This window comes from Lampetra planeri, chromosome 10 (assembly GCF_965212315.1).
Source record: "Lampetra planeri chromosome 10, kcLamPlan1.2.h2, whole genome shotgun sequence".
Taxonomy (NCBI): Eukaryota; Metazoa; Chordata; class Hyperoartia; order Petromyzontiformes; family Petromyzontidae; genus Lampetra; species Lampetra planeri.
The window spans coordinates 2330758-2358382 of NC_136116.1; the positions used below are offsets into that span (position 1 = coordinate 2330758).

Below are 27625 nucleotides of genomic sequence, written 5' to 3' on the forward strand. Positions count from 1 at the left end.
TCATCACCATCATCATCACCACCATCATCACCACCACCATCATCACCACCATCATCATCATCATCACCACCATCATTATCATCACCATCATCATCATCATCACCACCATCATCACCACCACCATCATCACCACCATCACCATCATCACCACCACCATCACCACCATCACCATCATCATCACCATCATCATCACCACCATCATCATCACCATCATCACCATCATCACCACCACCATTATCACCATCACCACCACCATCATCACCATCATCATCACCACCATCATCATCACCATCATCACCATCATCACCATCACCCTCATCACCACCATCATCACCATCATCATCATCACCGATGGCCCTGACTGTCCGAGACCGCGCGGCACCCATCGCTGTAATTGAGCAGCCGGATTCTCGGCCGCACAAAAAACAAAATAACCTCATCGCCAAGTCCCCGCCGCCTTCGTGGCCATCGATTTCAACTCCCGTTCGTGGTGAAGGAGACAGCAACGAAAATGTCACTTTCGCCAACAACGCGGAGGCCAAGGGCAGGGTTCTCGTGAAAGGGCGGTGTATGACTGGGGTAGGAAGTGAGGGGGACGGCGGGGGATGCGGAACGTCGGCACCCTGCCTTTCCCCACGCCCCAGCAGGCCCTTGTGGCGGTGAGAATGAGGCCGGGCGGCCGACGTGGGAACGTCATGGGGTCTCCAGTCGGGCTGGACTGAGACCTGTCCCCCCTCGCCCTCCCCCTCCCCTCCCCGAGGGACCCCCACGCCCCATCTAAAAAAAATCGCAGGGTGGTCGCAGGGAGAGCGAGCGTGGGCGACTTCTCTCTATAAACGCACGGTGTCACAAGACGAAGACCAGCAGCCTCTCCATCAGCATCGTAATTGGAGGCGCAGCCGGAAGCAAACCCATCCATCCAGCGCTCTTCAAAAGGACAGGGCGTGGAGCCGAGCGACGAGGCCCGGGACGCCTCGCTCTGAAAGGTCACGGCGTCTCTGGTGGGGGCACTACCGAAGAACCCAACCCTTGCAACCCATCATGTAAAAGGGCAGAGCGTCTCTCGTGGATCCAGTGCCGTATCGCGGTTGGTGTGGGCCCTGGAGTGCAATGAATGGAAATTGGACCGTACCCTGAAATAATCTTCGTAGCCCGGCGACTGCGCTCCTGCGGCGCAGTTGCACCGCCTGCGCACTCAGCAACAGCCACGCCACGCTGGGTGTGTCACACCCACCCCCCACCACCCTCATTAAACGAGCAGGGTGTTGCGAGTGGAGCGCCGGTGTAGAGACCCACTCCTGTACAAGGGCAGGGCGCCGCGGGTTTTTGTTTGTTTTTGACGACCGGGCGAAAAAAAAAGAATTCACGCCGCCGCGGCGTCGTCGTCGTCTAAAAGGGCAGCGTGTCGCGGAAGAGCCTCTCGACGACGGGCGGCGCGGGCACGAGCTCCTCGAGCTTGAGGTAGAAGAGCCTCTGCAGGCCCTGCGTGCAGAGCGCGCGCAGCTCCGTGGGAGCCCCCGCGAGGCGCGCGTGCACGTGGCCCCCCGCGCCCACGTGCTCGCGCGCGCTCTGCTGCACGCGCCGCCGCAGCTCCGCCACGCGCTTCGACTCCCGCAGCTCGCGCCGGTCTGGGGGTGGGGAGGGGTGGGGGGTAAAGGCGGGGAGCGGGGGGGGGCATAGGGAGATGAGGAGGAGGTATTGGTGATGGAGGAGCGAGGGATGAAGGGGCCGTGGGGGGGGGGGGGGAGAGACAGGGGGGGAGGGCGGCGTGGTGGGTGGCGGGAGGGATTGGAGAGAGGGAGAGAGAGGGAGGATGAGAGAGGAGAGTAACATGGGGGGGAGAGGTTGGGTGGGGGGGGGGTGGAGCGTGGGGGCAGGGACACCGAGGAAGAAGGAGGGAGGGGTTGAGCAGGGAGATCGAGCGGTGCTAGAGCCACGTCGGTAGAAGAGAGGCAGTGGCATGGAAGGGGAAGGTTGAGTTGTCGTGGTGAAGATGGAGGGGTCGGTTCGTGGGATCGGGCAAATACAGCTATGGCGTAGACAGCCTGCTGGAGACTTCAATGGACATTGAACCCTTCACATGTTCGGGTTACAATCGACCAGACGTCACTTCTAAGTTGGGCGTAGCAGGACGCTAATTGGTGTTACCGCTTTCTGGTCCTCTGTTACGATGGAAAGTTAATGACGCGGTCAGCTTTCTGTTCATTATTTATTTTTCCAGGTGTCGCTTGTAGACTGGAGTAATCACGTGATTAGTGGCCATAGCGAGATGTATACTGGATGTGGTGTGCCGGGCGTGGGACATATTTTGCGGGTCGCCGACGCAGACCTAACCGGATTAAATGAAGCTGCGCTCGTTGGTTTACTAGGCTCTGGCTCAATCGCAAATGTGAATGTGAAGCTAGAAATCACATTCATTATCACATCCTCATCATTATCTTCTTCTTCCCCCGTTCACATGTGTCCACTGTGTGGATGACGGCCTGCCCACTCCAGGCATGCAACCCGTAAGCCGCACTCGTCACCGCTGTGGTGTGGTGCCGAGCGCGGCACAACACTTTCGTTCCCGACAACCCGGAGCGATCGCACGGCCACCGCTCACCCGTGAGCAGCACCGTCATCTCGAGGCAGGCGAAGGCCGTGGCGTCGATCTGCAGGGACTGCAGGGACGAGGAGAACTCCAGGATGGGCTCCATCCACTCCCCGAAGGCGCGCAGGCACTGGGAGGGGTGCAGAACCTGCCCCGCGCAAAACACCATGCGGCCCTCCCGGGGTCGCGACCTGCACCAAAGACAAAGATCCCCCGTATAGCCTTAACAGACTGTATGGGCAAGTGCTGTTAGCGAGCACCTGTAAAGGCCGGCACGGCACACGAGGGGGTGGGTGGCCAACACCACGCCCGGCCGCCTTTGTCTCCCTAGCGGCGATGTTTATGTAATGTAGTAACTCGGCGGGAGACGACTTCACGGGTAACACACTCTTTATTTTATCAAACTCGTTCACAGGTGACTAACACCTACTTTGTATCTCGGGTGACAAACACCCACTTAGCTACTCGGCGACTAACGCCACTGAGCTACTCGGATGACCAACATCCACTTAGCTACTCGGCGACTAACGCCCCTGAGCTACTCGGGACACTCCCTGCCCGGGGTATCCGTCTCGACTGTGGGTCCCCAGCCCGACCCACGGGGGCGTCGGACCCCGGGTCCCACAGCCTCGCCTCCGAGCCACACAGGGCCCCGGTCCCCACAAGGACGGCGGGACTAGGGGTCTCGTGGCACTAGGTCTTCAGCTCCGTCTTCGGGTCTTCAACTGGGTAACTCTCCCCGAGTGCTCTCGCGCGTCCCCCTTTATACCCCACCTGCGGACGTCGCTGCGAGCACCCACTTATTCGACCAATCGCCGGGCGCTGGCTACGATCCTCTTTTCCCACATCTCATCGTGCCTCACCACTCACGCCGCGCCGCCCCGTCATCTGTCACTCCCGGCGCGCGCGTCCACACCACGCCCACAACGCGTGCCCAACCCCGCACCCCGCGCCGCCCCGTGATCCATCACTGTCACAGTCGGCGCACGTCAATACCACCACTACATTTACACACCGCACCAGGTACTCATTTGAGGCTGAGTCGACCTAGGGGAGGCCCGGGACCGGTTCAGATAATCGTTACTGGGTATTTGCCGAGAGCGGGGATCGAACTCGTGTCGCCGGGTTCATAGCGCAATGCGCTAACCGCTACGCCACCACACACCACCACCACACACCACCACCACACACCACCACCACACACCACCACCACACACCACCACCACACACCACCGCCACCACCGCTCGCCACCACCGCTCGCCACCACCGCTCGCCACCACCGCTCGCCACCACCGCTCGCCACCACCGCTCGCCACCACCGCTCGCCACCACCGCTCGCCACCACCGCGGCACCACGGTCATCACAACCATCTCCTTCAGCTACACGGGTGGGATTGTCCGCTAGTGCACAGATGTCCCGCTCGTGCCACGTGGCCCCGCGAGCCTCGGTGAAGCCCCAAGACGATGAAACGCGTTGCCTCTGACAATGAGACAACCAGAATCTTTAGAGCTACTTAAATCTGCCCTAGAAAATCACCTCTTCAGAATGGCATTTATCGCATAGTTTTGGTCGATTACGCTGCTGGCCCTGAATTATTTCCCTGCTTGCCATGCACGGCACATTGGGATCCTTGGGTGAAATGCACCTTGAATTTTTTTTTTACTTATTAGGATTTATTATTATTTATTGACAGCGTTGTTGGTCAGCACGGACTTAATTCCTTCCCTCTTCTGGGTCAGAGCACGCAGCTCACCAAATTGGAAAAATGTCCCCAGCTTCAAATTCTAGACGAGGAACATGATGGGGGGGGGCAGGGGTCGACTCAACCCTTCATTCTCGCGGGGTCGATGACAAGGTACCACCTTGTGGGAAGTCAGCAGTGGTTGTCCTGGATGAACTCGCCTCCGCCATGGGAATGTGGAATTCCCCCCCAAAAATATTGTCTCAGGGCCCTAAACAGGCATAGAACGTTGAGTAGGGATCCATCCGGGGTCGTGCCACGTGAGGAGGGGGAAACAGACCCCCCTGAGCGCGGCCTGCGCCTCCAGTCCCGGAGCGCGCGTGGCCGCCTCGCACCGGGGACACGCGCGGACCCCAGCGCTGTGGAGGTGCGGTCGGTGCACCAGGCAGCGAGCCGACACAAGCGTGAGACGGAGAGCGCAGTGGGGAGATGTTAACTCCCTCGCCTGATATACGGGAAGTCGTGGGTTCGATCCCGACCCTGACGCCTCTATATTTGGAGTTTGCGGTGTCTCTCTCCCCCGTGGTGGCGTGGATGTTTTTTCTGGGTCCTCCGGTTTTTCCCCTCCACGTTTGTATTCAACGTCGCGCCTTTAGAGTACTTGGCTACTTTATTTTTCCACGCAATCAGCCAGTTCGTTGAGCTATCATTTGTGACAGCCAGCTCGCTTCTAAAAACAGAGCTATGAAACGCAGTGGGCCTTACCTGATAAAATAAAACAAAGTTTAGTTTTAAGAGGTGTTTTCCTGCCGATAACAACTGCCTCGTGAGCGATCTCTTGTCGTGTTTCGGAGCTTTCTCAGCGTGCCCCCTCTCGTCACGCCTCCTCTACAACGTGAGCATCCAATCCGGACTTGCCCCCAAACAAGCAAAGCAGACCATCCCGAGGGGGGGGGGGGGACGGGGGGGGTCTTCGAGACTCGGCGGTCGATGCTCACTCGGCGGAAGCCACGCAAGCACGATGAGCACGATGAGCACGTGGCCTCGCCGCCGACTCGGCTGCGCGGCTGCTGCACCACGGCGCGGGACTGCGGAGTCACGTGGTCGACCGGCGGGCGGCGACGTCATCTGACGTCTCGTCGCGCACGCCCACGAGGCCATCTCGCGACGCCGCGGGTCGCCCCCCAATTCAAGGCGTAGCGACTTGTTGTCGGGTCATCGGTCGAAGTAGTACAGGGTGCTTGAATGTGTTTTAACATTTATATGGGACTATCGATTATAATGGAAAAGGAACGGATAATACCTCGTAACGTGGTAACAAATGTACGTTCATAATTTAAAAAAAATGCAAAGAGTCTCACACTTATTCGCCATCATTGTCAACAACTTCTCCAGGTGGTCTCCAGAGCCCGGTGGTGCATTTCTTGTCGTATTGTTGCAAATTCTCAGAAGTGTACAAACATATTTTGAAGCACCCTGCATTCTTAGAATCGTGGGTGCAACGAGCGAGCCGCGGTGTTTACGATATTTAAAAAAGAAACGCAACGATTTGAAGCGTTAGGTTAGTTGCGAGTGTTTAAGCTTCGGATTAGCAAAACGAACTCGGCAGCATAATTCGGAGAGCAAACTCGGCAGAGGCGACAGAGCAGGAGCGGACGAAGGCGCGTCCACTCCACCGCCACACACACGGGGGAAGGAGGAGGGGGGGGGGGTCACGCAGGCCATTCTGCCCCACTAGGGGACCTTGCCGGCCTCATACGATATCGGTGAAGAAACGAGGCAAACTCCAAACGAGTCCAAAAAAAATCAATCCTCGTTTCGAATCGTGACCAAAACCATAATCGCGTTCCTCCCACACGCTCCACGTATTGTCTACCCTCCCCTCCCTCCCCCTCCCCTCCCTCCCCTCCCCCTCCCCCTCCCTCCCCTCCCCCTCCCCTCCCTCCCTCCCCCTCCCCTCCCTCCCTCCTCCCCTCCCCCTCCCCTCCCTCCCTCCCTCACCTGTAGGCGAGGCGGAGGACGAAGAGCTCGAGGATGGCGGCGTCGAGGAGGATGTCCTGGTCGGGTCTGGCGAGGCTCGGGAAGCCCGGGAGACGCGAGGCCCACGCGCGGCTCGCCTCCGCCGAGGTGGCGAGCAGCTCGTAGAAGACGCGCACGTGGTCAGCCTCGGCGGCCGGGCCCCCGGGGTCGTGCTCGCCCGCGGGGCTGTACTGCTCCCGGCACACGCACGGAGGACAAGCGTCCAGACGAGACGCGGATGCTCGAGATACATTCACGAGGCTTTGCAGACGCGGGTTGTGTATCGATGCAGATCGATGCGCGCGGTAGGCACGCTCCGACTCGCGCACGGATACGGACACACGCGCGTGCGTCGGTGCCACTCACGATGCTCACAAGCCGAGTGTTCGCGTCACGCGCGCGGGCTGCACGCGCGGGTATGCAGACGGGGCAGACGGACACTCTAAATACATGCAGGCTACACACGCGGGCAACAACTCGGACACTTCACAAGGCACACACACACACATCACAAAGAGACATCCACAGAGAGGTGAAGAGAGGCACATACAACAGGTATACACACAGGCACACACAAATACGTAAGCAGATAGAAAAATACTCAAAATACTCAACAACGCTGCCTTAAAATAAATGCATATATAACCTGCGACGTTTCGGTCAATACACATTTTTCGTGGCACAAAAACCATACAGATGATTACAAATATACACAAACAAAGATCCCCCGTTTAACCTTAACAAACTGTTAGGGCAAGTGTTGTTAGCACCTATGAAGGCCGGCACAGCACGCGAGGGGGTGGGTGGCCAACACCACGCCCGGCCGCCTTTGTCTCCCCAATGGCGATGTTTACACATCGCACCAGGTACTTATTTGAGGCTGAGCCGATCTAGGTGAGGCCCTAGGACCGGTACAATATAATCGTCACTAGTGTTGGCCGTGAGCGGGAATCGAACGGGTTCGTACCGTAGCACGCTAACCGCTACACTACCGCTCCCCAGACATACACACGCACACACTCTTCCGTATAGCCTTCAGAGACTGTTGGGGCAAGTGCTGTTAGCGAGCACCTATGAAGGCCAGAACGGCACACGAGGAGGTGGGTGACCAGCATCACGCTCGGCCGCCTTTGTCTTCATCGTGGCGATGTTTACACAGCGTACCGGGTACTCATTTGAGTCTGAGTCGACCTAGGGGAGGCCCAGGGCCGGTTCAAATACTCATCACTGGTGTTGGCCGTGAGCGGGAATCGAACTCGTGTCGCCAGGTTCGTAGTGCAGCGCGCTAACCGCTACACTACCGCTCCCCACAACACTCGCATACACACACACTCACGCACACTCACATGCACACATTGAGAGGGGCACGTGTCTCTATTGGGCGATGCTCCGGACTCCAGCCCAGGTCCGCTTGGTACTCGACGAAAGACATCGGAGCAAAGTCGCGCGAGAGTGCACGAGGAGACCACTCGAGTTGATTTAGGAAGTCACAATTTTAAACTCAATTTTAAACTAATTTCCTTAAAACTGTTTTTTGTCTTTAGTCTGTTTTCCTTCCCCCGCATCTCCGACTAGCACGGTTGGCTACGTGCGGTGCGACAAAAGTTCAACATATATACAGGAATACTCGGAAGGTAAACCGAGGATGGATAGAGGAGACCAAAGAAGGAGGAAGACGAAACGCCGTGGTTCTTTGGAGAGGGGGAACGCGAAAGTTGTATCCACGCCACTGGGTTTTTTTCCACTGATTCAGGCGAATCTCTCCGTAGGCTGCCCGCGGCCACAGATGAATATTCATGAATCGGTTCGCCTTGCTTCTCCGAATGCGCCGCGTTCTATACAAATGCCCAATTCGAGGGCTCCGAGGATTGTACGATAACGGCAGCGATGTGGGGACTTACTGGCAGGGTCTAAATGCGACCACATCTCAAGATGCTGCGCGGAACCAATGGGAATGTTTACGGCAGGACGAGATGCAGGCGATCAGTCGCAGAGCGAGGGACAGAGGAAGCTATTGAACCGAAAACTAAACTATTTGTTTTTATTTTACTAAGATAAAGCCCACTGAGCTATATAGCTCTTTTTTTCAGAAGCGACCTGGCCACAAACGACAGCTCAACGAAGCGGCTTGTCATCATGTGGACATTTAAAGCGGCAAAACTACGCGAAAAGCGTGTTTCCAAATGTGGAGAGAAACACCGGAGGACCTGGAGAACAATCCACGCGACCACTGGGAGAACGTGCAAATGTACAGGCGTCAGGATCGGGACCGAACCCCACGACTCTCTGTACACCAGACGAGGCCGTTAACATCTTGCCGCCTTGACAGGGGCACGGAGCCGCCAGCACGGATGGCAGGACGGGGTGAGGGAGTCCCAGACTCTGAGCAGCAGAGGAGAAAGAGCGACCTCCCATTCAGCTAAATGTTGAGCGCGGGACTTCGTTAGCGAATATGACGCTGAGGAGGAGTGAAGCGTCAACATCGCCGGGATGATGGTGGAGTCTTTAAAAAAAAACAATTGCGAACAAAAAAATAATTTTACTTAACGAGGGGGGTCATCCACGTCCCGAAAACCAGTTCGGGTGAATGTTATTGAGAAGTGTAAGCTGGCTAAAGAGACTGCCCTGATGATTGCAGGGTTTGGGGAGAGCGGATATCACTGGGGGCGAGAGCGATCAGCTCGGTGACAGGGAGAAGGGAAACGAGAATTGTCTAGGAAAGAGGTGGCGGGTCGGGCGGTGGGGGGGGCATCATCACAAGCATCCTCTATTCAGCACCACCAACGCCGTCATCATCCAGCCGCCTGAGTCCTCTCCGTCATCACGTAGCCACGTCACCGCCAGCGACGTCATTGCCATCATCGTCATGTCACTACCGCCAGGGTCATTATCATCGCGATCGAGTCCACGAGAGCTGAGTGAGCGCCTTTGTCTTCCGCAATTATACGTGGCGAGCGTTTCGATCCCTTACGTCAGCCCCCCCCCCCCCACGCTCTATCGGTGTGCGCTGGCGGAACATTCGGAGCCTTCGAGAGTCCCTGCTCAATGCCAGGCGTCCTGCTCGACGTCCGCCTCTCACGAGCTCCACCCCCCCCCCACGCGCCCCCCCCCCCCCCGAGAGTCCGAGCCAAACGTTGCGAACGTCACCTCGATGAAGAAGCCTCTTAGCCGCGCAGCGCTGCGCCATGATTACACCCACAGTCGACTCGAGATCAATTCCCGGCCACGGCTACGGCGGCGTACAGTCGCGGCGAGTGATATAGGGACCGGTTCTGCCTCCAACCCCCACCCCCGCATAATCAGGATCTGTATTTATTCTGGAGGAATCCGATGAGCTATGAAGTTATTTTTTCACAGATGTCCACCATAGACACCCCCCCCCCTCCGCCCCGACCCTCCCGTTCCGGCTGGGGGTAAAAGTTTGTTAACTTCAAGTGAACGCAAGATGTGCAGTAGACTTTCAGGTGACCTTGCCGCGCCCCATAGTTTCAAACGTCAGTCCAGTGACGTCGCTAAATTGGCATTGATTTATGGCCCTTTACATGTTTTTTTTTAAATTTCAAGTAATTATTGACGTTTTAAAACCCTCTTCCTCGGAGCCCGCCCCACATGGTCCTGGTGCGGGTTGGTGATTAGGCGGTGGGGCCTTGTCAGGGAAGGTCGGGAGGCAGAACGCGACGAAGAGATCATCGCTCGCCACTGGGCGGTAACCGTGGCGAGGACGGCCCGAGGTGTGTCGGATGTCTGCTTCGCCTGCGGCACCTTCAGATTCTTCGGCGCTCGCGTGTTTCTGTTCGTTTTGTTCGTTTTTAATCGCAAAACGTCGTCCAAATGTCAACCCCCGATAGGCGGGGCAGCGTCGCGGCGTCCGTCTCGGGCGCCTGGGGCCGCGTGCGCTGTCACCCCGGGGCTGCGCGTGGGCGCTGCGATGGTGCCACGTCCAGATCTTCCGCGGCTGAAATCTTTTGAGTAGATGACAAGCAACAAGGAAGGTGGTGGTGGAGGTTGCGCGATAGGACGGGCGGGCATACACCGGTACCCGTTGGGCGGCGCTAGAGTGGTGCTGCTGCTGCTGCTGGTGGTGGTTGTGCTCGCTCACAACACTTGCCCCAAAAAGTATGTTAGGGCTACACAGGGGATCTTTGTATTTGTGAAGCGGTGGCGCAGCGGTCCGTGAATTGCGCGTTACGATCCCACCGACCTCGGTTCGATTCCAGGCCACGGGCGTGATCAGTGCGGCACGCCGTATTTGAACCCTTTCATGGGCCTTCTGCCTAGCTTGACTCAGCCTGGAGATGAGTGCCTGGTGTGGGCTGCGTAGACGCCAGTGACTGGGGAGACAAAGGCGGTCGGGCGTGGTTCTCGCAGCAGCAGGACCATGCGTCGCTCGCTCTAGCTCTCGCTACATCTCGAACCCGGAGACCCCAGTTCGAATCCTGTAAAATCAACATCGGTGACAAATATCTAAACGGGCCATGGGCCTCCCCTAGGTGGACTCAACCATTAAATGAGTATACTCATTGTTTTTTTCGGTAAAGTCACGTATGTAGAAATTTAAAAAAGTTAATACATTTTTATTTAATGTTATTTCTGCAGTCACGAAAGCTTCAATTCTATATTAAATGAGTACTTTGTGCGGTGTGCAAACATCAGCTACTGGGTGAGCTAAAGGCTACCGGCCGTGGTGGGTCACCCACCTCCTCGGGTGCGTGGCGGTCTTAAAAGATGCTCGCTACGAGCGCTTGCAGCCCCATGATGTATGAGTGACGATACGGGGATCCGAGTATTTAGTGGCGGTTGGGGATACGAGGTGAAGGCCACAATTCACGTGTGGAGTGATTGTAGGGAATAACATGAACGGCGTGTGCGTTTGACATGTAGTCGACCGCACAGTCGTGGCAGCGGTGGACTGAGACACGGGCTGACTGCTTTGACTCGGGGTGGTGTCGGCGGCCGAAGAGGCCCGAGCGGGATGACGCTTCGCGCGCGGGAGGAACAGCACCACGCGTCGGCGTCGTGGTCGGAATTCCAAGGTTGATGCAAAAAAATCACGCAACGACTCAACAACGGCTCGCGACTGAGCACTCCGAGCGAGGCACCGCGAGGCTTGAAGTAACGAGAGGTGTGTCAAAAGTTGTTAGAAAGAAAAGAGAAACTAGCCATAGCCGTTCTCGTTTGACGCGAGCCTCGTTATGTAATCGCCGTTGGGAGCATCGTGATATTAACCACTGACGCTGACTCCGTCACAACGACATAGCCGCAATCATCATTATCGTCATCATCAATGATCTTACCACCATCATCATGTCAGAACCACCACATTCATCGTGATTTTCGTCAACTAACCATCAACGTCATCGACATCATCATAAATCATCATTTGCGCCAACATCGTCATCTGACCACATCCATCATCGTCGTCGTCACCATCATACCACCAAGATTACGTCCATCATCTACTCAACGACATCACCATCACGTCATAACTAAGAACATCATCAAGATCATCATCCTCTTTGGTTTTTTCGGTAAAGTCACGTAGGTAAAACAATTAATAAAATAAAATAAATGAAAACAACTAAATTGAATCACGACGTATCGGAGGCAACACAAGCCTCCCTCATCAGGTGTAAAAAGGCACAGCAAAATGAGGGAGGCTTGTGTTTCCTCCGAAACGTCGTGGTTTAATTTAGTTGTTTTTATTTATTTTATTTTATTAATTGTTTTACCTACGTGACTTTACCGAAACAACCATAGAGTATGGTTCCTTGCAGTCACGAGAGCTGCAAATCTAAGATCATCACCATCATCACCATCATCATCAGCAGCTCACCATGGAGTAGTCGAGGTGCGCGGCTGCCGGCCACGAGTCGTGGTGAGCCCGCGCCACGCCGCACAGCAGCGCGTTCCCTCCCGAGCCGTGCTGCTGCCCGTGCTGCTGCCCGTGCTGCAGCCCTTCCCCGGGGCTGCCCACTCTGCCGTGTGCCCGCCCTGCCCCCGCGCCCTTGGGCTTGGAGGGGAGGCGGCCTCGCCTGCCCTTGAGGCTGTCGGTGCGAACCACTGCGCGCGCGCACGGAAGAGAAACGCAGACTCCGTCTTAGCGCGGGCGGGCGGGCGGACGCACGCGTGACCATTGCACGCGGAGCCGTGGATTGTTTCAGAATCACGGTGTGCTTGCTGGGCACGGGGCCGCGGCCACCGCCACCCCACAAACACAGACACAAATAACAACCTCAAAACGCCAAAGCGGGCAGCGGCGAACGGGACCGCTAAAAGTTGCAATGAGTAAGAGCGAACACGTGTTTTCTTGAAGTGAGCTGAGATTATCGTCAGAACGTAGGGATACACAACGGCGTGCTGCCGGAATGCAGATTATAATTACCAATAATAATAATACAAATACACTAAGAAGAGGAGGTGTTCGCCCATTCTGTCAGTTTTCCGCCGAAAACAGGTTGGAAAAATCTTGCATAACAAACAAATGCAAGTGAATTGCCAAATCGATCCCGTAACGATGGAAAGATCCTATAAAGCTGCACGGGTCTCGTCGACGCAGTGCAGACGTCGTCATGCGCGATGATTCCGTTTCAAATAAAAACTGGGAGGTGGATCCACGCGAGTGAAGAAACTCCGAAGGGTCCCGCCGAGTGAATGTTGTCTTCACGTGACTACCCGCGCATTAGAGACGAATCCTGACAGCCACGAAGCGAATCGCAATGTGAAACTATCGGCGGTTGTGAAAGTGGACATTTAACTCCACGCGTCTCTTCGGCATGTACCGGTGGGTATTGTGCTGTCTTTCGTCGGCCGTTAAAACACAAAACAATGCGAGGAACATTTCACGAATCACATCACCGACTTTGTTGACACGGGGCTACCGCTCCGTATTCGCAAATTAACTGAAATCAGCGCAGCCGTTTTGTTATTTGCGTTCGAAAATTGGCCACGCGTAACCGCGATTAACACGCGGCGCCGAGTGATGGTTACGACAAAGATCCCCCGTGTAGCCTTAATAAACTGTAGGGGCAAGTGCTGTTAGCGAGTACTTATGAAGGTCGTCACGGCACACGACGAGGTGGGTGGCCGGCACCACGCCCGACCGCCTTTGTCTCCCCAGTTGCGATGTTTACACACCAGGTATTCATTTGAGACTGAGTCGACCTAGGGGAGGCCCAGCACCCGCACAGACAATCGTCTCTGGTGTTGGCCGTGATCGGGAATTGAACTCGAGTCGCCGGTTCGCAGCGCAGCGCACTAACCACGCCACTACCGCTCCCCATCATCGTAACTACGAGCAGAACCACACAAAGACAAAGATCCCCCGTATATCCTTAACAGACTGTAGGGGCAAGTGCTGTTAGCGAGCACCTATGAAGGCCGGAACGGTACACGAGGGGGTGGGTGGCCAGCACCACGCCCGACCGCCTTTGTCTCCCCAGTGGTGATGTTTACACACCTCACCAGGTACTCATTTGAGGCTGAGTCGACCTAGGGGAGGCCCAGGACCGGTTCAAATAATCGTCACTGGCGAGTTCATAGCGCAGCGCGCTAACCGCTACACTACCGCAAACACACACAGACACACACAGACACACAGACACACAAATACACACACACAGACACACAGACACACAAACACACAGACGCACAAATACACACAGACACACAAATACAAACAGAAACACAAACACACACAGACACACACAAACACACAGACACACACAGACACACACAAACACACACAGACACACACAGACACACACAAACACACAGACACACACACAAACACACACAGACACACACAAATACACACACAGACACACAGACACACAGACAGACACACACAAACACACACAGACACACACAAATACTCAGACACACACAGACACACACAAATACACACACAGACACACACACAAACACACACAGACACACACACACGCGCGCGCGCCGCTCATCTCGGGCTGTCCGACACGAGGTCAACAATGCGTTACTAGTGCAGAGGGGACACGTCACGGCGAGGAGTGACGCCGCAGTGACGTGGCCGCGAGAGTGATCGTGCCATTGGTTGCATGTTCTTTTGTTGTTGTTGTTGTTGTTATTGTTGTTGTTGTAACGAACGAAGTTTGTAACTCGCAGGACTCAAGTCCAGGGGGTGTGTAACGACGAGGATGAGGGAGCTCATTGATTATTTTGCGCTGCGGTTATATTCCCAGCAACACCTGGCCGTTTTAGTTTCACGATCTCGTTGTTTAATTTAGAAAAAAGTTATCTGAACTCAACTTAAACCCCCTAGAAGCGGGGGGGGGGGGGGCAGCGTCGCTGCGTCCGCCTCGCGTCGACCTGCTGCAACGAGCCGGTTAGGGGCACTTACAGCTGAAGGCAAGCGCGCACTGCAACCGCGAGTAACGCGTCTTATATCCGTGAGTAACACGCTTTGTATCCGTGAGTAACGCGTCTTATATCCGCGAGTAACACGCTTTGTATCCGTGAGTAACGCGCGTTATATCCGCGAGTAACACGCCGTACATCAAGGGACGCCGCCCGCGAACACGAGACGTTTCGTTTTCGCGTGAACACCGCCAGCCACTGCGAATGCGTGTGGCTTGGAGTCGGCGCCGTGTTAGAGATGTTGAGCACGGCGTAGACGGTGCGCGTTCACGTGAGGAGCGACCTCCGTGCGCCCTAAGCCCCCCCCCTCCTCCTGTGCTACCGCGTGTCCAAACACGTGCAGGCAATACTCGTGTGTACGGGTGCTCGTGCCCCCCAAATGTCCGTGCGGATGGATGTTCGTGTGCTCCGCGTGGCCCCCGCGCCCCCCCCCCCACACACGCGTCTAGAGCCCGTGCCCCCCCCCCACCCAGTGTCCCACGCACCTTCTCGGATCATGCCCACGCTGAGGCACTTCTGGAAGCGGCAGAACTGGCAACGGTTTCGGCGCCGCTTGTCGACGGGGCAGCTCCGGCTGGCGAGGCACACGTACTTGGCGTTCTTCTGCACCGTGCGCTGCGACACGGGGACACCGACGCGAGTTGAGCGGTGCGCTGATGCAAGGGAGGAGCGGTGGCGCAATGGTTAGCGCAACTCTCCGTGTGCGATTGCCGGCCACGGCTTAATGTATCGGTGGCGATTGATGTTCGAACCGGTTCAGCCCCTCCCCCACACCCCCGACCCCAACCCGCGCTGTGGCCGCGGTGGTGAACCTTGAGCACATCACATGGACACCTTCGCGGCGTGGGGATGCTTTCATCCAGCAGCGGGTTGATAAACGGCCGTCGAATTTTGATGTTAATGCGCTAATGTGTTAATGTGTTAATGTGTTAATGTGTTAATGCGCTAATGTGTTAATGTGTTAATGTGTTAATGTGCATCGGTGAGGCTACACCAGAAACCGTCTAGCGACTGCCTTTGCTCATGCAAATCCAAATCTGCGTGTGTCTTGTTGTTGAATCAGTAGAAATCTGAAACTTGTCACAAACGTGGCCCAGTCTCAGTTCATAATGAACAAAAATACTTTTTTTTTTTCCCCCAAATGCTCGTTCCACCATGAGTCAGGGCTCGGCGGTTCACCGCTTCTACTCGGAGGCCGCGGTTAGCCTCGTCTCGTTTCGTGTCGCTTTACCTCTCGTGCTCGACACGAGACAATTAGCGATCTCCGGCACCAATGAACCTGCAAATTAGCCTGCAGGTATACAATTCGGCGCGGCTGTTTACTGCTTCCGTGTGTGTATCTATGTGAGGCTGACGGACAGACGCGACCACGCGAGGTGCTGATGTGGTCAGAAGCACGCGCGTACGCCTTTGTCTCCCCCAATGCTCGCACTGTGTACTCGGAGTTTGCGGGACATCGGGTTACGTTCAGATTGCGCTCTCTAAGATTCCACTCTGGGTGCGCGTCGTGCCGAGCAATCGAAAAAAAATAGTAAATGTTGTGGTTCACGCTTCAACACACCGGTGGGCTATAGCAGTGAACTATTTGTCTTATGTCAACGTGACACTTTTTTTACTGATTAACCGTGTCGGGTGATGAAGGGTTACGACACATTTATAAATAACGCGATCTAACCCAAAAACGTTGATTATGAATCGAACCCCTGTTATCAGGATCGTAGCGCAGCGGGCCAACAGCTGTGACACCAATAAAGACACACAGCTAAGACAAAGATCCCTCCTATAGCCTTAGCAGACTGTTGGGGAAAGTGCTGTTGGCGAGGGGGTGGGTGGCCAACACCACTCACCCGGACGCCTTTGTCTCTCCAGGTACTCATTTAAGTCTGGGTCGACCTAGGGGAAGGCCCAGAAACCGGTTCACATATTCGCCACTGGCATCAATCCCACACACGCGCACACACTCGGGGGAGTACGGCGGTGATTATGTGATCCATCCTGCTCGAAGTTTGCACGTGGACCGTGCAGTGAGGGCACGCGAACGTAACTCGCAAGTGTCATGAACCCTCCTCTGTGGATCGCATTCAATCGAATTGTTTACGCTTTAGCGGCCACGGGCTTGTTCGCTAAGTAGGCTGTAAGCGAGACAATGCGATCGTCGTTATTTTGATGTCCGAGAAAGCGACAATCAACGTTTCTTGCGACTCCTCTGTACCAGGACAAATCATTATGTCTGAATGAATATGCGAGGTCTGTGGTAGCGCGTTGTACACGCTACCCCAGACTCCTGAGTTCAATACCCGGCCTCGAATAACAAGTGACCTGGGACTTGTATACCACGGTGTGGTGTGTGGTCATCAGCACAGGAGAGACAAAGGCGGCCGGGCGTGGTGCTCACCACACCATGCTCTCGTGTGCCTTACTTTCGTGTCCGCTCTCACCACTTGACTCAACAGTCCCTTAAGATTCATGCAACGACAGTTTGGATTTGTTAGAGGGTCTAAATGCATCTGAAAATCGCAAGACGCTGTTCAGCTAAACGTGGAATATCTGAATCGTTCCCGGGCCTCCCCTAGGTTGACTCAGCCTGAAATTCGTGTTTGGCTCGGTGTCTAAATATTACTACTGGGGAGACAAAGGCGGTTGGGCGTGATATTGGCCACACTACACCCACATGTACCGTCCCGGGCTTAATAGGTGCTCGCTTACAGCACTTTCCCCTAAAGTCTGTTCAGGCTATACGGGAACCTTTGTCTGTATTTTGAATGTGTGTATTCGTGACCTTGCGTGTTGCGTTCATGCGTGAGCCTGTAATGTGTGTTAGTGAGCACCTATGAAGGATCGAAAGGTACACGAGGGGGTGGGTGGCCAGCACCACACCCGACCGCCTTTGTCTCCCCAGTAAGAATGTTTACGCACAGCGCAAGGTACTCATTTAAGGCCGAGTCGACTTAGGGAAGGCCCACGACCGGTTCAGATATTCGTCGCGGGTGTTGACCGCGAGCGAGAATCGAACTCGGGTGGCCGGGTCCGTGTCGCAGAGCGCGCAAACCGCTCCCCTTGCCCTAAACAAAAAAAACCTCAGCAAATCCTATCAGGGGGGATCTTTGTCTTTGTGCTGCGCGCGCTTCCTGCACGCGACCACCACCACCACCCCACCCCACCCCCTGCGCCGCCGCCGCCCACGCGCTCACCTTGAAGAAGCCCTTGCACCCCTCGCACGTGCGCACCCCGTAGTGCTGGCACGCCGCGTTGTCCCCGCACACGGCGCACATCCCCTCGCTGGGCGGGGGAGACGTGGGGGTCGGGAAGCGCCGCGCGACGAAGCGGCCCGGCGATTCCACGTCTTCGTAGCGCTGAGACATCAGCTGATGCTGTTGCTGCTGCTGCTGATGTTGGTGCTGCTGCTGCTGCTGCTGCTGCGACGCTTGTGATTGTGGCCCCAGACCCCGCGGGTAGTCGGTGGGAGACGGAGCGAGCGGCATCCCACCCACCACCCCGTGGGCCCCACCTCTGCCCATGCCCGAGTCCGAACGCTGCGCTCTGCTCGTCATGGCGAGGTCGAAGTTGTCGCCGCCGGACATGACGGCGGGCAGGGGACCACCCGCGAACGACATCGCCATCTCCCTGCCGACGCCCACGTCGCTCGTGCCCTCCGCGTACCCTGCGTGAGCCGCTCTCGCCCCGGCCCGCGACGCATCCCCGCCCGGGGACCCCCGGCTGAGCCGCTGCTGCTGCTGCGAGTTGAGGGAGTCGGAGAAGGTCGAGTACCCGGGACCGGGCGAGGAAGACGAGGCGACCTGCAGACCGCGGTGCGCGTCCGGGTCACCCGGGACATTGAACCCTGGCGGTAGGGGCTCTGCCGAGGGGAACCCGGTACGGGGTTCGCCCGCCGGAGCTCGGTGGAAGCAGCCGACGTAGCTGGAGAAGCGGGGACCCCCGTCCGCGCTCGGCGGCGCGTCCCGCCCGGGCAGGTAGAACTTGTAGGGCACGGGGGACGAGGAGGATGTAGGCTGCAAGGATTTGTACCTGGACGCGGGCAGCGCCTTCACGCCGAGCTCCGTGAGGCTGGTGATGGTGTAGTCTCTTGGGAAGGGCAACGCGCCCAGGGCTGCCCCCACGTCCCACGTTCTCTGCAGCAGCTGCGGATGCTGCTGCTGCTGCTCCTGTTGCATGTCGGTGTAAGCGGCCGGCGGGGTGTGCGGCGGAGACGCTTTGAAGTATTCCCGCGCCCCAGAGGCTCCGTTGAGCTGCTGCTGCTGCTGCTGATGCTCCTGGTGCTGCTGATGCTGCTCCTGGTGCTGCTGATGGTGGTGCTCGTGACTCGGGTGTGGGTACGACGCGCCGTGCAGCAGGCAGGACATCATGGGCTGCACCTCTGCCTTCACCACCGCGGGCGCGGGCTGCCGCTGGTCTGTATTATCTTCGTCCTGTTGCGCGTTCTGGTACTCGTGCTGCTGCTGCTGGTGGTGGTGATGATGATTCTGGTGCTGGTGGTGCTGGTGGAACGCGCATGAGTCGGAGGGCTTTCCCCCGTAGCCCGGGTCGGCGTTCGCGAGTTCCATGTTAAAGCGCACAAACTCTGGGGTGCCGAGACGCGGGCTCAGGTCCAACGGCTGCAGCTCGAGAGCCTGGCCGTGCGCGTGCACGCAGGCTTGATAGGACAAGGACGATGACGATGATGAAGAGGATGATGATGATGATGAAGAGGATGAGGCCGCGCGGCGCTCTGGAACCTGCATGAGACGCGAGGAGGAGAGCGCACTTTGCATCAGGTGCAGCTCAGGGCATGCAGCGCTCATGGTTGGGAAAGGGGGTCCAGGTCCCGCTCGTCCCCCGCGTGTCCGTGTCCCCTCGTCCCGAGACACCCCCCCCCCCCAGCCCCCCTTGTCCCGCGCTGTCTTCTGTTGGAGCTGGCAGCTGGGGCTCGTCGTGTGTGGGGGGGGGGGGTTGCGAGGGAGCTGCACGGGGCTCAGAGTAGAGCAGGGAGACACGAGGCTGGGAAGACAAAGGCGGACGCCGCGGTTACTTCTCCACGCTCAACTCTTTGAATTGAATTTGTCACGCGATTTTGTGTGCGTTTTACATCGGCCGTCGAACTCGAAATTATTCTAGGAAGCGTGATTCTGTCAGCCTGTAATTCAAAATGTTTAGTAAAAATGTTTCGTTACCTTTATCGTTGCAGACAATATGATGATGATGATAACACCGATAATAACGATTGTAATAACGTTACACCCGTTCGTCCACTCGCATCTGGATCAAGGCCTCCTCATGACCGGCACACAGTCGACACTGGGATACGTTCGTCAACTCGGGGACCACACGAGCAGGCGCTACGCTGCTCCTGCTCAGCCCGTGTGCTCGTCTCAGCGGCTGAACCGCGCTCGAACACAACAACGCAGATGCGCGTGCACGTCCCATGAATGGCAGATCAAAGATCGCCCGACTGCGACTGTGGAGAAGTCCAAACCATGACGCACGTCACCGACGAATGCTCCATCCACGCACGCCATGGCGGTGTCTCTGAAATCCACGCCGCGTCAACCACCTAACTGGACTGGATGAGGAACCTTTGCATTAATTTATGACGATCATTAATAAGAAAATAAAAACTGTTGCTTTTCACAATGCCATACGAAAGAAGACGGCTCTTGTGTACAACGCGCCCTGTCACAATTTCCCTCTCTGCTCATCCGTTCTCATCATATGATTATAATCACGACTACAACCTCTACTTTAGTATCACATCAACCGTTGCCTTTAACAAACAAACAACAACATCCATCTCATCTCCATCGAGTCCCGTAATTCACTCGCCCGTGCCTCTCTGGCGGGCACCATTGAACGCACCGTGGGCACAGCGACACGGCGCGGTGCCGTCTCGCGTCTCGCGACGCCGGGTGCGCGGCTCGCTGCGCGCGCACGGACACACCGAGCGCGCGAGCTTCCACTCGCGGGCGAGAGCGGAGTGCGGAGTCTACGGAGACGTCGTTGGAGGCTCCCGTCTCACCGCGGCCTTCACGCGTCGCACGCCGGCGAACGCGGTGCCTGTCTCGCCTCTGTCGGGGGGTCTTTTTTCAAATCTAAACTTCGTTTGTTTTTCGTTGGCGTGCGTGTGGGTGGGGGGGGGGGGTGAGCGGTGGTGCAGCGGTTAGCGCGCTGCGATACAAAACCCGGCCACCCGAGTTCCAGTCCCGCTCAGGGCCAACATCGTTAACGATTATCTCAGGCCTCCCCTCGGTCGACTCAGCCTCAATTGAGTACCTGGTGCGATGTGTAAACATCGCCACTCGGGAGACAAAGGCGGCCGGGCGTGGTGCTGTCCACCCACCCCCTCGTGCGCTTTGGCGGCTTTCATAGGTGCTCGCTAGCAGCACTTGCCCCAACAGTCTGTTAAGGCTACTGGGGGGGAGGTCTTTGTGTGCGTGTGTTTGTGTGTGTGCGTGCATTGTCCGGCAAATTTGCTCCTATTCACGGTGACAGATAACAATCAGTGGCAAGTGTGATCTGATCCTGTGCCCCCCACACTCCCCCCCCCCCAAGTCAACTTAATCTTAAATGAGAACCTACTTAGTTGCGGCGCGTAAATATCAGCACTGGGGCGGGGAGGTTGGTTTGTTTCGGACTGCTTTTTGTGTTTAGTTTGTTATCCTTCCCCGGCACCTCCGATTAGCACGGTCGGCTACGTACGGTGCGAAAGAAGTCCAACATGACATCTCTTTTTGTCCTGATCGGCAGTAATAGGTGCTCGCAAACAGCACTTGCCGTGGCAGTCGCGGAGAGAGAAAGGTACATTTGAGAAATAAACTTCTTTCATTTCTGGTATTCTCTCTGAGACTCGATATCACTCACGAAAGTAAACGCGATTATCGTGTTAGAATATAAGCAACACTCCGTTACGTAACAAATGACTCTCGACGAGCCCCATCTATTCCTCCGATCTGTATAATGTAACCATGTTTCATTTGCGATCTGTCATCACGATTCTGGATACGAAAGTTTGAAAGGAAAGAGCAAAGCGTCTATGTACAAACACAGACAAAGATCACTCGCATAGCCCGAACAGACTGTTGGGGCAAGGGCTGTTCGCGAGCACCTATGAAAGCCGGCACGGCATACGAAGGGGTGGGTAGCCAACACCACGCCCGGCCGCCTTTGTCTCCCCAGTGGTGATGTTTACACACTGCACCAGGTACTAATTTGAGGCTGAGTCAACCTAGGGAAGGCCCATGACCGGTTCAGATAATCGCCATTGGGTTTGGGCTGTGATCGGGAATCGAACTCGGGTCGCCAAGTTCAAAGCGCAGCGCGCTAACCGCTACACTACCGCTCCCCAAAGACAAACACACACTTGCAACAACACGGACATACGCACACAGGTTAGAACCCCGCGCTCCTCCTCAAGGCAATCGACACGCACCTGTAAGTGGAACTCCACACTCGCTGGATGTTGATAATAAGGCCCCTCTCTCTTGCCCCCCCCCCCTTCACGGCGATCTCCTTCACGGGACACCCTGACTCGGCAGGGGCTCTAACCCCACGTGCTCGCCGGCGGGCCGGAGCGTCTCAACAGCAGCGGCGCGCACGAGCAGCCTCGATAAATAGCGCCGCGTCCGTGACAACCTCCAGAGGAGGTCCCGTCACGCATCTAGGCCACCCTCCTCCCTCCCCTTCCACTACCCTTCCCCCTCCCTCCCTCCCCCTTCACACACGCAATCCAGCAGAATAAAGGAGCACCCCCACCCCCCCATCGCTCCCCGCCCCGCGCGCCTGCACCGCCCACTCGCGACCCATTCACTCGGCGCACGCCCACACACTTCGTGTGCGCACGCCGCGCGCGCGTCACAGGGCCGAGCTGAGCGCGTGCGTGCGTGCGGGCAAGAAGAAGGAGAAGGGGGCGCGTTGGGGCTCGCGGCGCCGCAGCAATTGAAGCGAGGGCGGTGGGCGGCCTCCTGGGCGGGTGCCGTGCGACTCGAGGGTTGCGACGGGGCGGTCGCCACCCCCCCCCCGTGTTCGCGCTCTACCCCGGCTCTCGCGTGCGGCTCCCGTGCGATTCGCATGCGGAGCCTTGAGCGATCTTCGTACGAACAACCGGATTTTCCTGCACGCGGCTCCTCTCCACTCCCAAAAGCCGCTTTGAACTCAAAACTCCAAGCTATCAATTTCCCGCCCAGGATTGGAATCCGCGGTCTCTGTCCGGGCGCCCACGCAACGAGTCGCCCGTTCACACGGCCGAGGGCGCGGAGGAAACCGCGTTCCGAGTATCGAGGGTTTTTTTTTATTTCCCCCACGTCAGCTGCGATCGATCCTTCTCTTGACTTCGGCTGCAGCGAGAGAGAGAGTGTGCGAGTGGTGGTCTTCACGACCAGCGTTCGCTATTTCCAGCTGATCTTGCGCGCTGCCGGCACGGTCACGACTTCGGGAGACCCTGGCCCTGTCACTGAACACAGGAGGATTAAAAGAAATCCGAGTCGGTGAGAATAAAAAATAAAAACAACAGCAGCAACAACAACAACTGAACACACCTCATGCGAGCCACGCCCGCGGTGTCCCTAGCGAGAGACTTCATGTTCATATTAACGAGGCAATGGGGTCACGGCCACCTCTGAGCGACGTCACGATGTTCCTGCCCTGCCACTGGACACAGCCGGCATCCCAAAGCATTCATCAGCGCGTGGCTTATCCACGTAAAATCAGCACTCCCATTCCCCCCCCCCTCCACCCAATCCAAATCCCTGCACCTCCCAGCAGCCCGCAGCTGTAATCACTTCACTCGTGCGTCCTTCACATCGCGGCGCCAAATGCTCGCCCTCCTCGGCCGGCGAGGGCAGCGCCTTAGAGGTCACCGCTTTAAGCGAGGCCCTTTAATGACCGCGCGCGCGCGCTCGTGTTTGGACGGACGACTGTCACCGAAGGCGCAGCGCGGAATGTTCGCTACGGCTTCGGCTCCAGGCCGTAAGAGTTTTCAAAGCCACCATCGTCGACTCGATCACGGACGCCATGACGAGATTCGTCACCGTCATTATAATCGCGAGGCACCATCGCAATCGATATCTTCATCATCGACAGAAGAGCAGCAGTATTAGAATAGAAGCAGTGTCGCCAGCGACTGCATCTGCACCGTAGACAGTCCCGTTGCCATCACCAGCACCGCCAACATCACCTTCATCACCATCACTAACATTACGACCAGAATATGCGTCGCCACCATCATCACAATCATTGATATCAGCGCCACCATCATTAATATCGCCAACATCATCACAATGATCGATATCAGCGCCATCATCATAACTATCGCCAACATCGTCGCCGTCGTCGTCACCGTCACCATTCAGCACCCGCGGCAGACGTGTCACGCCCCTCGCTGCGTCGGGCCCCATTCGGATGAGTGACAATCGCTCTGGCGACAGAGGCGAGGCCCACGATGTAAGTCACGGAATCCTCCAACAGACTCACATTCCCTCGATTCAACACGGCCCCTCCTCCCCCGCCCTCCTCACCCCCCCCGCCCATACGCACACAGCCGACCCTCATCCACCTCCTGCCTCCCGAAGCGCAAACAGAGGTGTGGCGGGAGGGGAGTGCTGGGAGGGGAGTGATGGGAAGGGAGTGCTGAGTGTCGAGTGCTGGGATGAGAGTGCTAAGAGAGGAGTGGTTTTGTGATGGGAGGGGGGTGCTGGGTGATGGGGGTGGTGCTGGGTGATGGGGGAGGGGGGTGATGAGGGGGGGGGGGCGGTGCTGGGTGATGGAGGGGGGGGGTGCTGGGTGATGGGGGGGGTGCTGGGTGATGGGAGGCGGGTGCTGGGTGATGGGGGGGGGGTGATGGGGGGGGGTGACGAGGGGGGGGGGGGGGGTGCTGGGTGATGGGGGGGTGCTGGGTGATGGGAGGGGGGTGCTGGGTGATGGGGGGGGGGGTGCTGGGTGATGGGGGGGGGAGGTGATGGGGGGGTGGTGCTGGGTGATGGGAAGGGGGTGCCGGGTGATGGGGGGGGGTGCTAGGTGATGGGGGGGGGGGTGCTGGGTGATGGGGGGGGTGCTGGGTGATGGGAGGAGAGTGCAGGGCACTCGTGGGGAGTTCCTCTCGGGATGCCCCCCCCCCGCATTCCCCCACCCCACTGACCCCCCCCCCTCCACCACCCACCAGGCGCTCGTTAAGCGCGGATTTAAAGCGTGAGAATTGAATGCATGAACAGATGGGCTGCCGGCCGCGCGCATACATACATACATAGATGAATAAATTAGTGGATTGAATCAAATATCTCATTAATAGATTTGCAATTACAGGGTTTAGGTTATATAACAAACGCGCTGCTGCTGCTGATACAAAACACACACGCATACACACACATTGCCATTGCAATGCTAGGACCCATTTCTAGCAGTGAAGTGTCCTTGCCTATAACCATCTGGTGTAAGTGTAATGTAGTAACTCGGCGGGAGACGACTTCACGGGTAACACACTCTTTATTTTACCAAACTCGTTCACAGGTGACTAACACCTACTTTGTATCTCGGGTGACAAACACCCACTTAGTATCTCGGGTGACAAACACCCACTTAGTATCTCGGGTGACAAACACCCACTTAGCTACTCGGCGACTAACGCCACTGAGCTACTCGGGTGACCAACACCCACTTAGCTACTCGGCGACTAACGCCACTGAGCTACTCGGGTGACCAACACCCACTTAGCTACTCGGCGACTAACGCCACTGAGCTACTCGGGACACTCCCTGCCCGGGGTATCCGTCTTGACTGTGGGTCCCCAGCCCGACCCACGTGGGCGTCGGACCCCGGGTCCCACAGCCTCGCCTCCGAGCCACACAGGGCCCCGGTCCCCACAAGGACGGCGGGACTAGGGGTCTCGGGGCACTAGGTCTTCAGCTCCGTCTTCGGGTCTTCAACTGGGTAACTCTCCCCGAGTGCTCTCGCGCGTCCCCCTTTATACCCCACCTGCGGACGTCGCTGCGAGCACCCATCTTATTCGACCAATCACTCGGCGCTGGCTACGATCCTGTTTTCCCACATTTCATCGTGCCTCACCACCCACGCCGCGCCGCCCCGTCATCTGTCACTCCCGGCGCGCGCGTCCACACCACGCCCACAACGCGTGCCCAACCCCGCACCCCGCGCCGCCCCGTGATCCATCACTGTCACAGTCGGCGCACGTCAACACCACCACTACATCACCCCCTACCACATAGCTCGCAGCCGACCCGGCTGCTATAAAAATATACAAACCGCCCTGTGTGCCCCGTAACACAACACAACAACAAGAACAAGAACTAACGTAACAACACAACACGACGCGAACACTACCCTCCGCAACCATCAACCAATGCCACCGCGACAATAGAACAATATATACAAACCGGCGAGTGACAATAGCAATGTGTATGCAGAAAGGAAAATAAATGGAAATTTTTTTTTTTTCTTTCGTCTCGTGCAGTGTCCCATTCTTTCCGAGCGTCCCTACAACGGGACATTACCCCGGCAGAGGGGAACACCGGGCGAGCTCGGTGTTGAGAAAAAAACGTCTTCATGAAAATTGTTGTGCCCTAGCCCGAGTCCGCCTTGCCGGTCCGTCGTACGGCACCAGACGCGGTTGAACGTCCGGTGGTGCCGGCGGTTCAGGAAGACATCGGCCAGGCATCGAGGACCCGTGCGTGCCCCGGGGTTCAGGCTCCCGACGGTCAGCAGCCGTCAAGCCCGAGGCACCGGGTTTTGTTGGGATGACTTGTGGCCCTGGTCGTCGTCCCGACGTGGTCCTGTGGCGCGCTGACGCGGGGCCCGGCACCCGGCTGCGACGTGACCCCGAAGGCCGCAGTTGTAGCAGACGACGGACGTCGTAGGTTTCGGTTGCTCCAGCTTGCGGGGGTGAACGTGTGGGCGAACGACCTCCCGTTCTCCACTCCCCCGGACGCGATGCAGCGAAGGCCTGCTCCTGATCCGCAGCTGGCTGAGGTTCGGCGATCGTGGCGGCCAGTGCCGCGTTCCCCGCCCATTTGCAGACGACCCCCGGCTTGCGTTTGAGGACCTCGTACGCGTGAATGCTCGTGGCGATCGCCAGGGAGCAGATATCCATCTCGTCCGCCACATTGATGGGGACCCCCAACTCGTGGGCCAACGCCAGCAGCTGCTCCGTCACCATGGCGTCCTTCCCCTCCTTATCCATGCGGGGAAAAGCTGCGTCCGCCAAGGCGAGCAGTGCCGTGCGATAGGCGAGCGTCGTTTCTCCAGCCACCTTCCGCCGATCGTAGAACTGGTGGCGACACGTGGAGGGCGGTCCGAACACCTTCGCCATCAGGTGTAGTGCGTCCTGGAGCGTAGAGCGGGACGACCTTGCAGCAGATGTGAAGGCTGCAAGCGCGTCGTCGTCAAGCATCGCTGGCAACGCACGCAGGGCAATGGTGTCGGACCACCCCGACATCTCCTGATGAGCGAGGAACCTTCGTTGGAAGGCTCCCCAGTCGCCCCCATCCGCCTTGAACGCCGACAGCGCGGGCAATCTTTGCTGGAGGACCCGATCGTCGTCGACGTCGGAGAGATTTTCCCGCGCTCCGCTGTAGTTGTGTAAAATGTCGGCTCGGTTGTCAGGCGCAAAATGGAGAGCTCCGGCGCGCGCTGATGACGTGGGCTGCGCTGAGCGGAGGTGTCCGGCCACGTGGCGTCCGTGTTTCCCGCCAATCGATGGCGGCCCCCCAAAAACGGCGGCAACTTCCAGACTTTTGGCGCGAAGCGCCTTTTGGCGGGATTCCTCCAACGTCGCTTCCTCCACCAACCCCGCAGCCGTTTTCCCGCTCGCCGGAACGGAGATGTCAGCCAAGACAGCGGCGGCGGCGAGTAGCAACTCCGCCAACCGGGAGTGCGCGTCTTGGAGGCTGGTGTCGGAGGCAAGCGGAGCGTCGGCCATCACCGCGAAGTGCTGCATCGGCGGCA

The 27625-nt window shown here is 57.3% G+C and overlaps 1 protein-coding gene across 1 annotated transcript; it reads right to left on the reverse strand.

Annotated features, from left to right (window-relative positions):
* Positions 1-22241, reverse strand: LOC144720826 (uncharacterized). Its single transcript, XM_078597899.1, has 7 exons — positions 22104-22241; positions 17875-19678; positions 15169-15298; positions 12126-12352; positions 6275-6483; positions 2603-2781; positions 1-1628 (listed from the first exon to the last, which is right to left on the reverse strand). Exons 2-7 carry the CDS (start codon positions 19480-19482, stop codon positions 1390-1392), a joined length of 2592 nt encoding a protein of 863 aa, XP_078454025.1. The 5' UTR covers positions 19483-19678; positions 22104-22241; the 3' UTR covers positions 1-1389.
* Positions 22242-27625: the final 5384 nt, after the last annotated feature.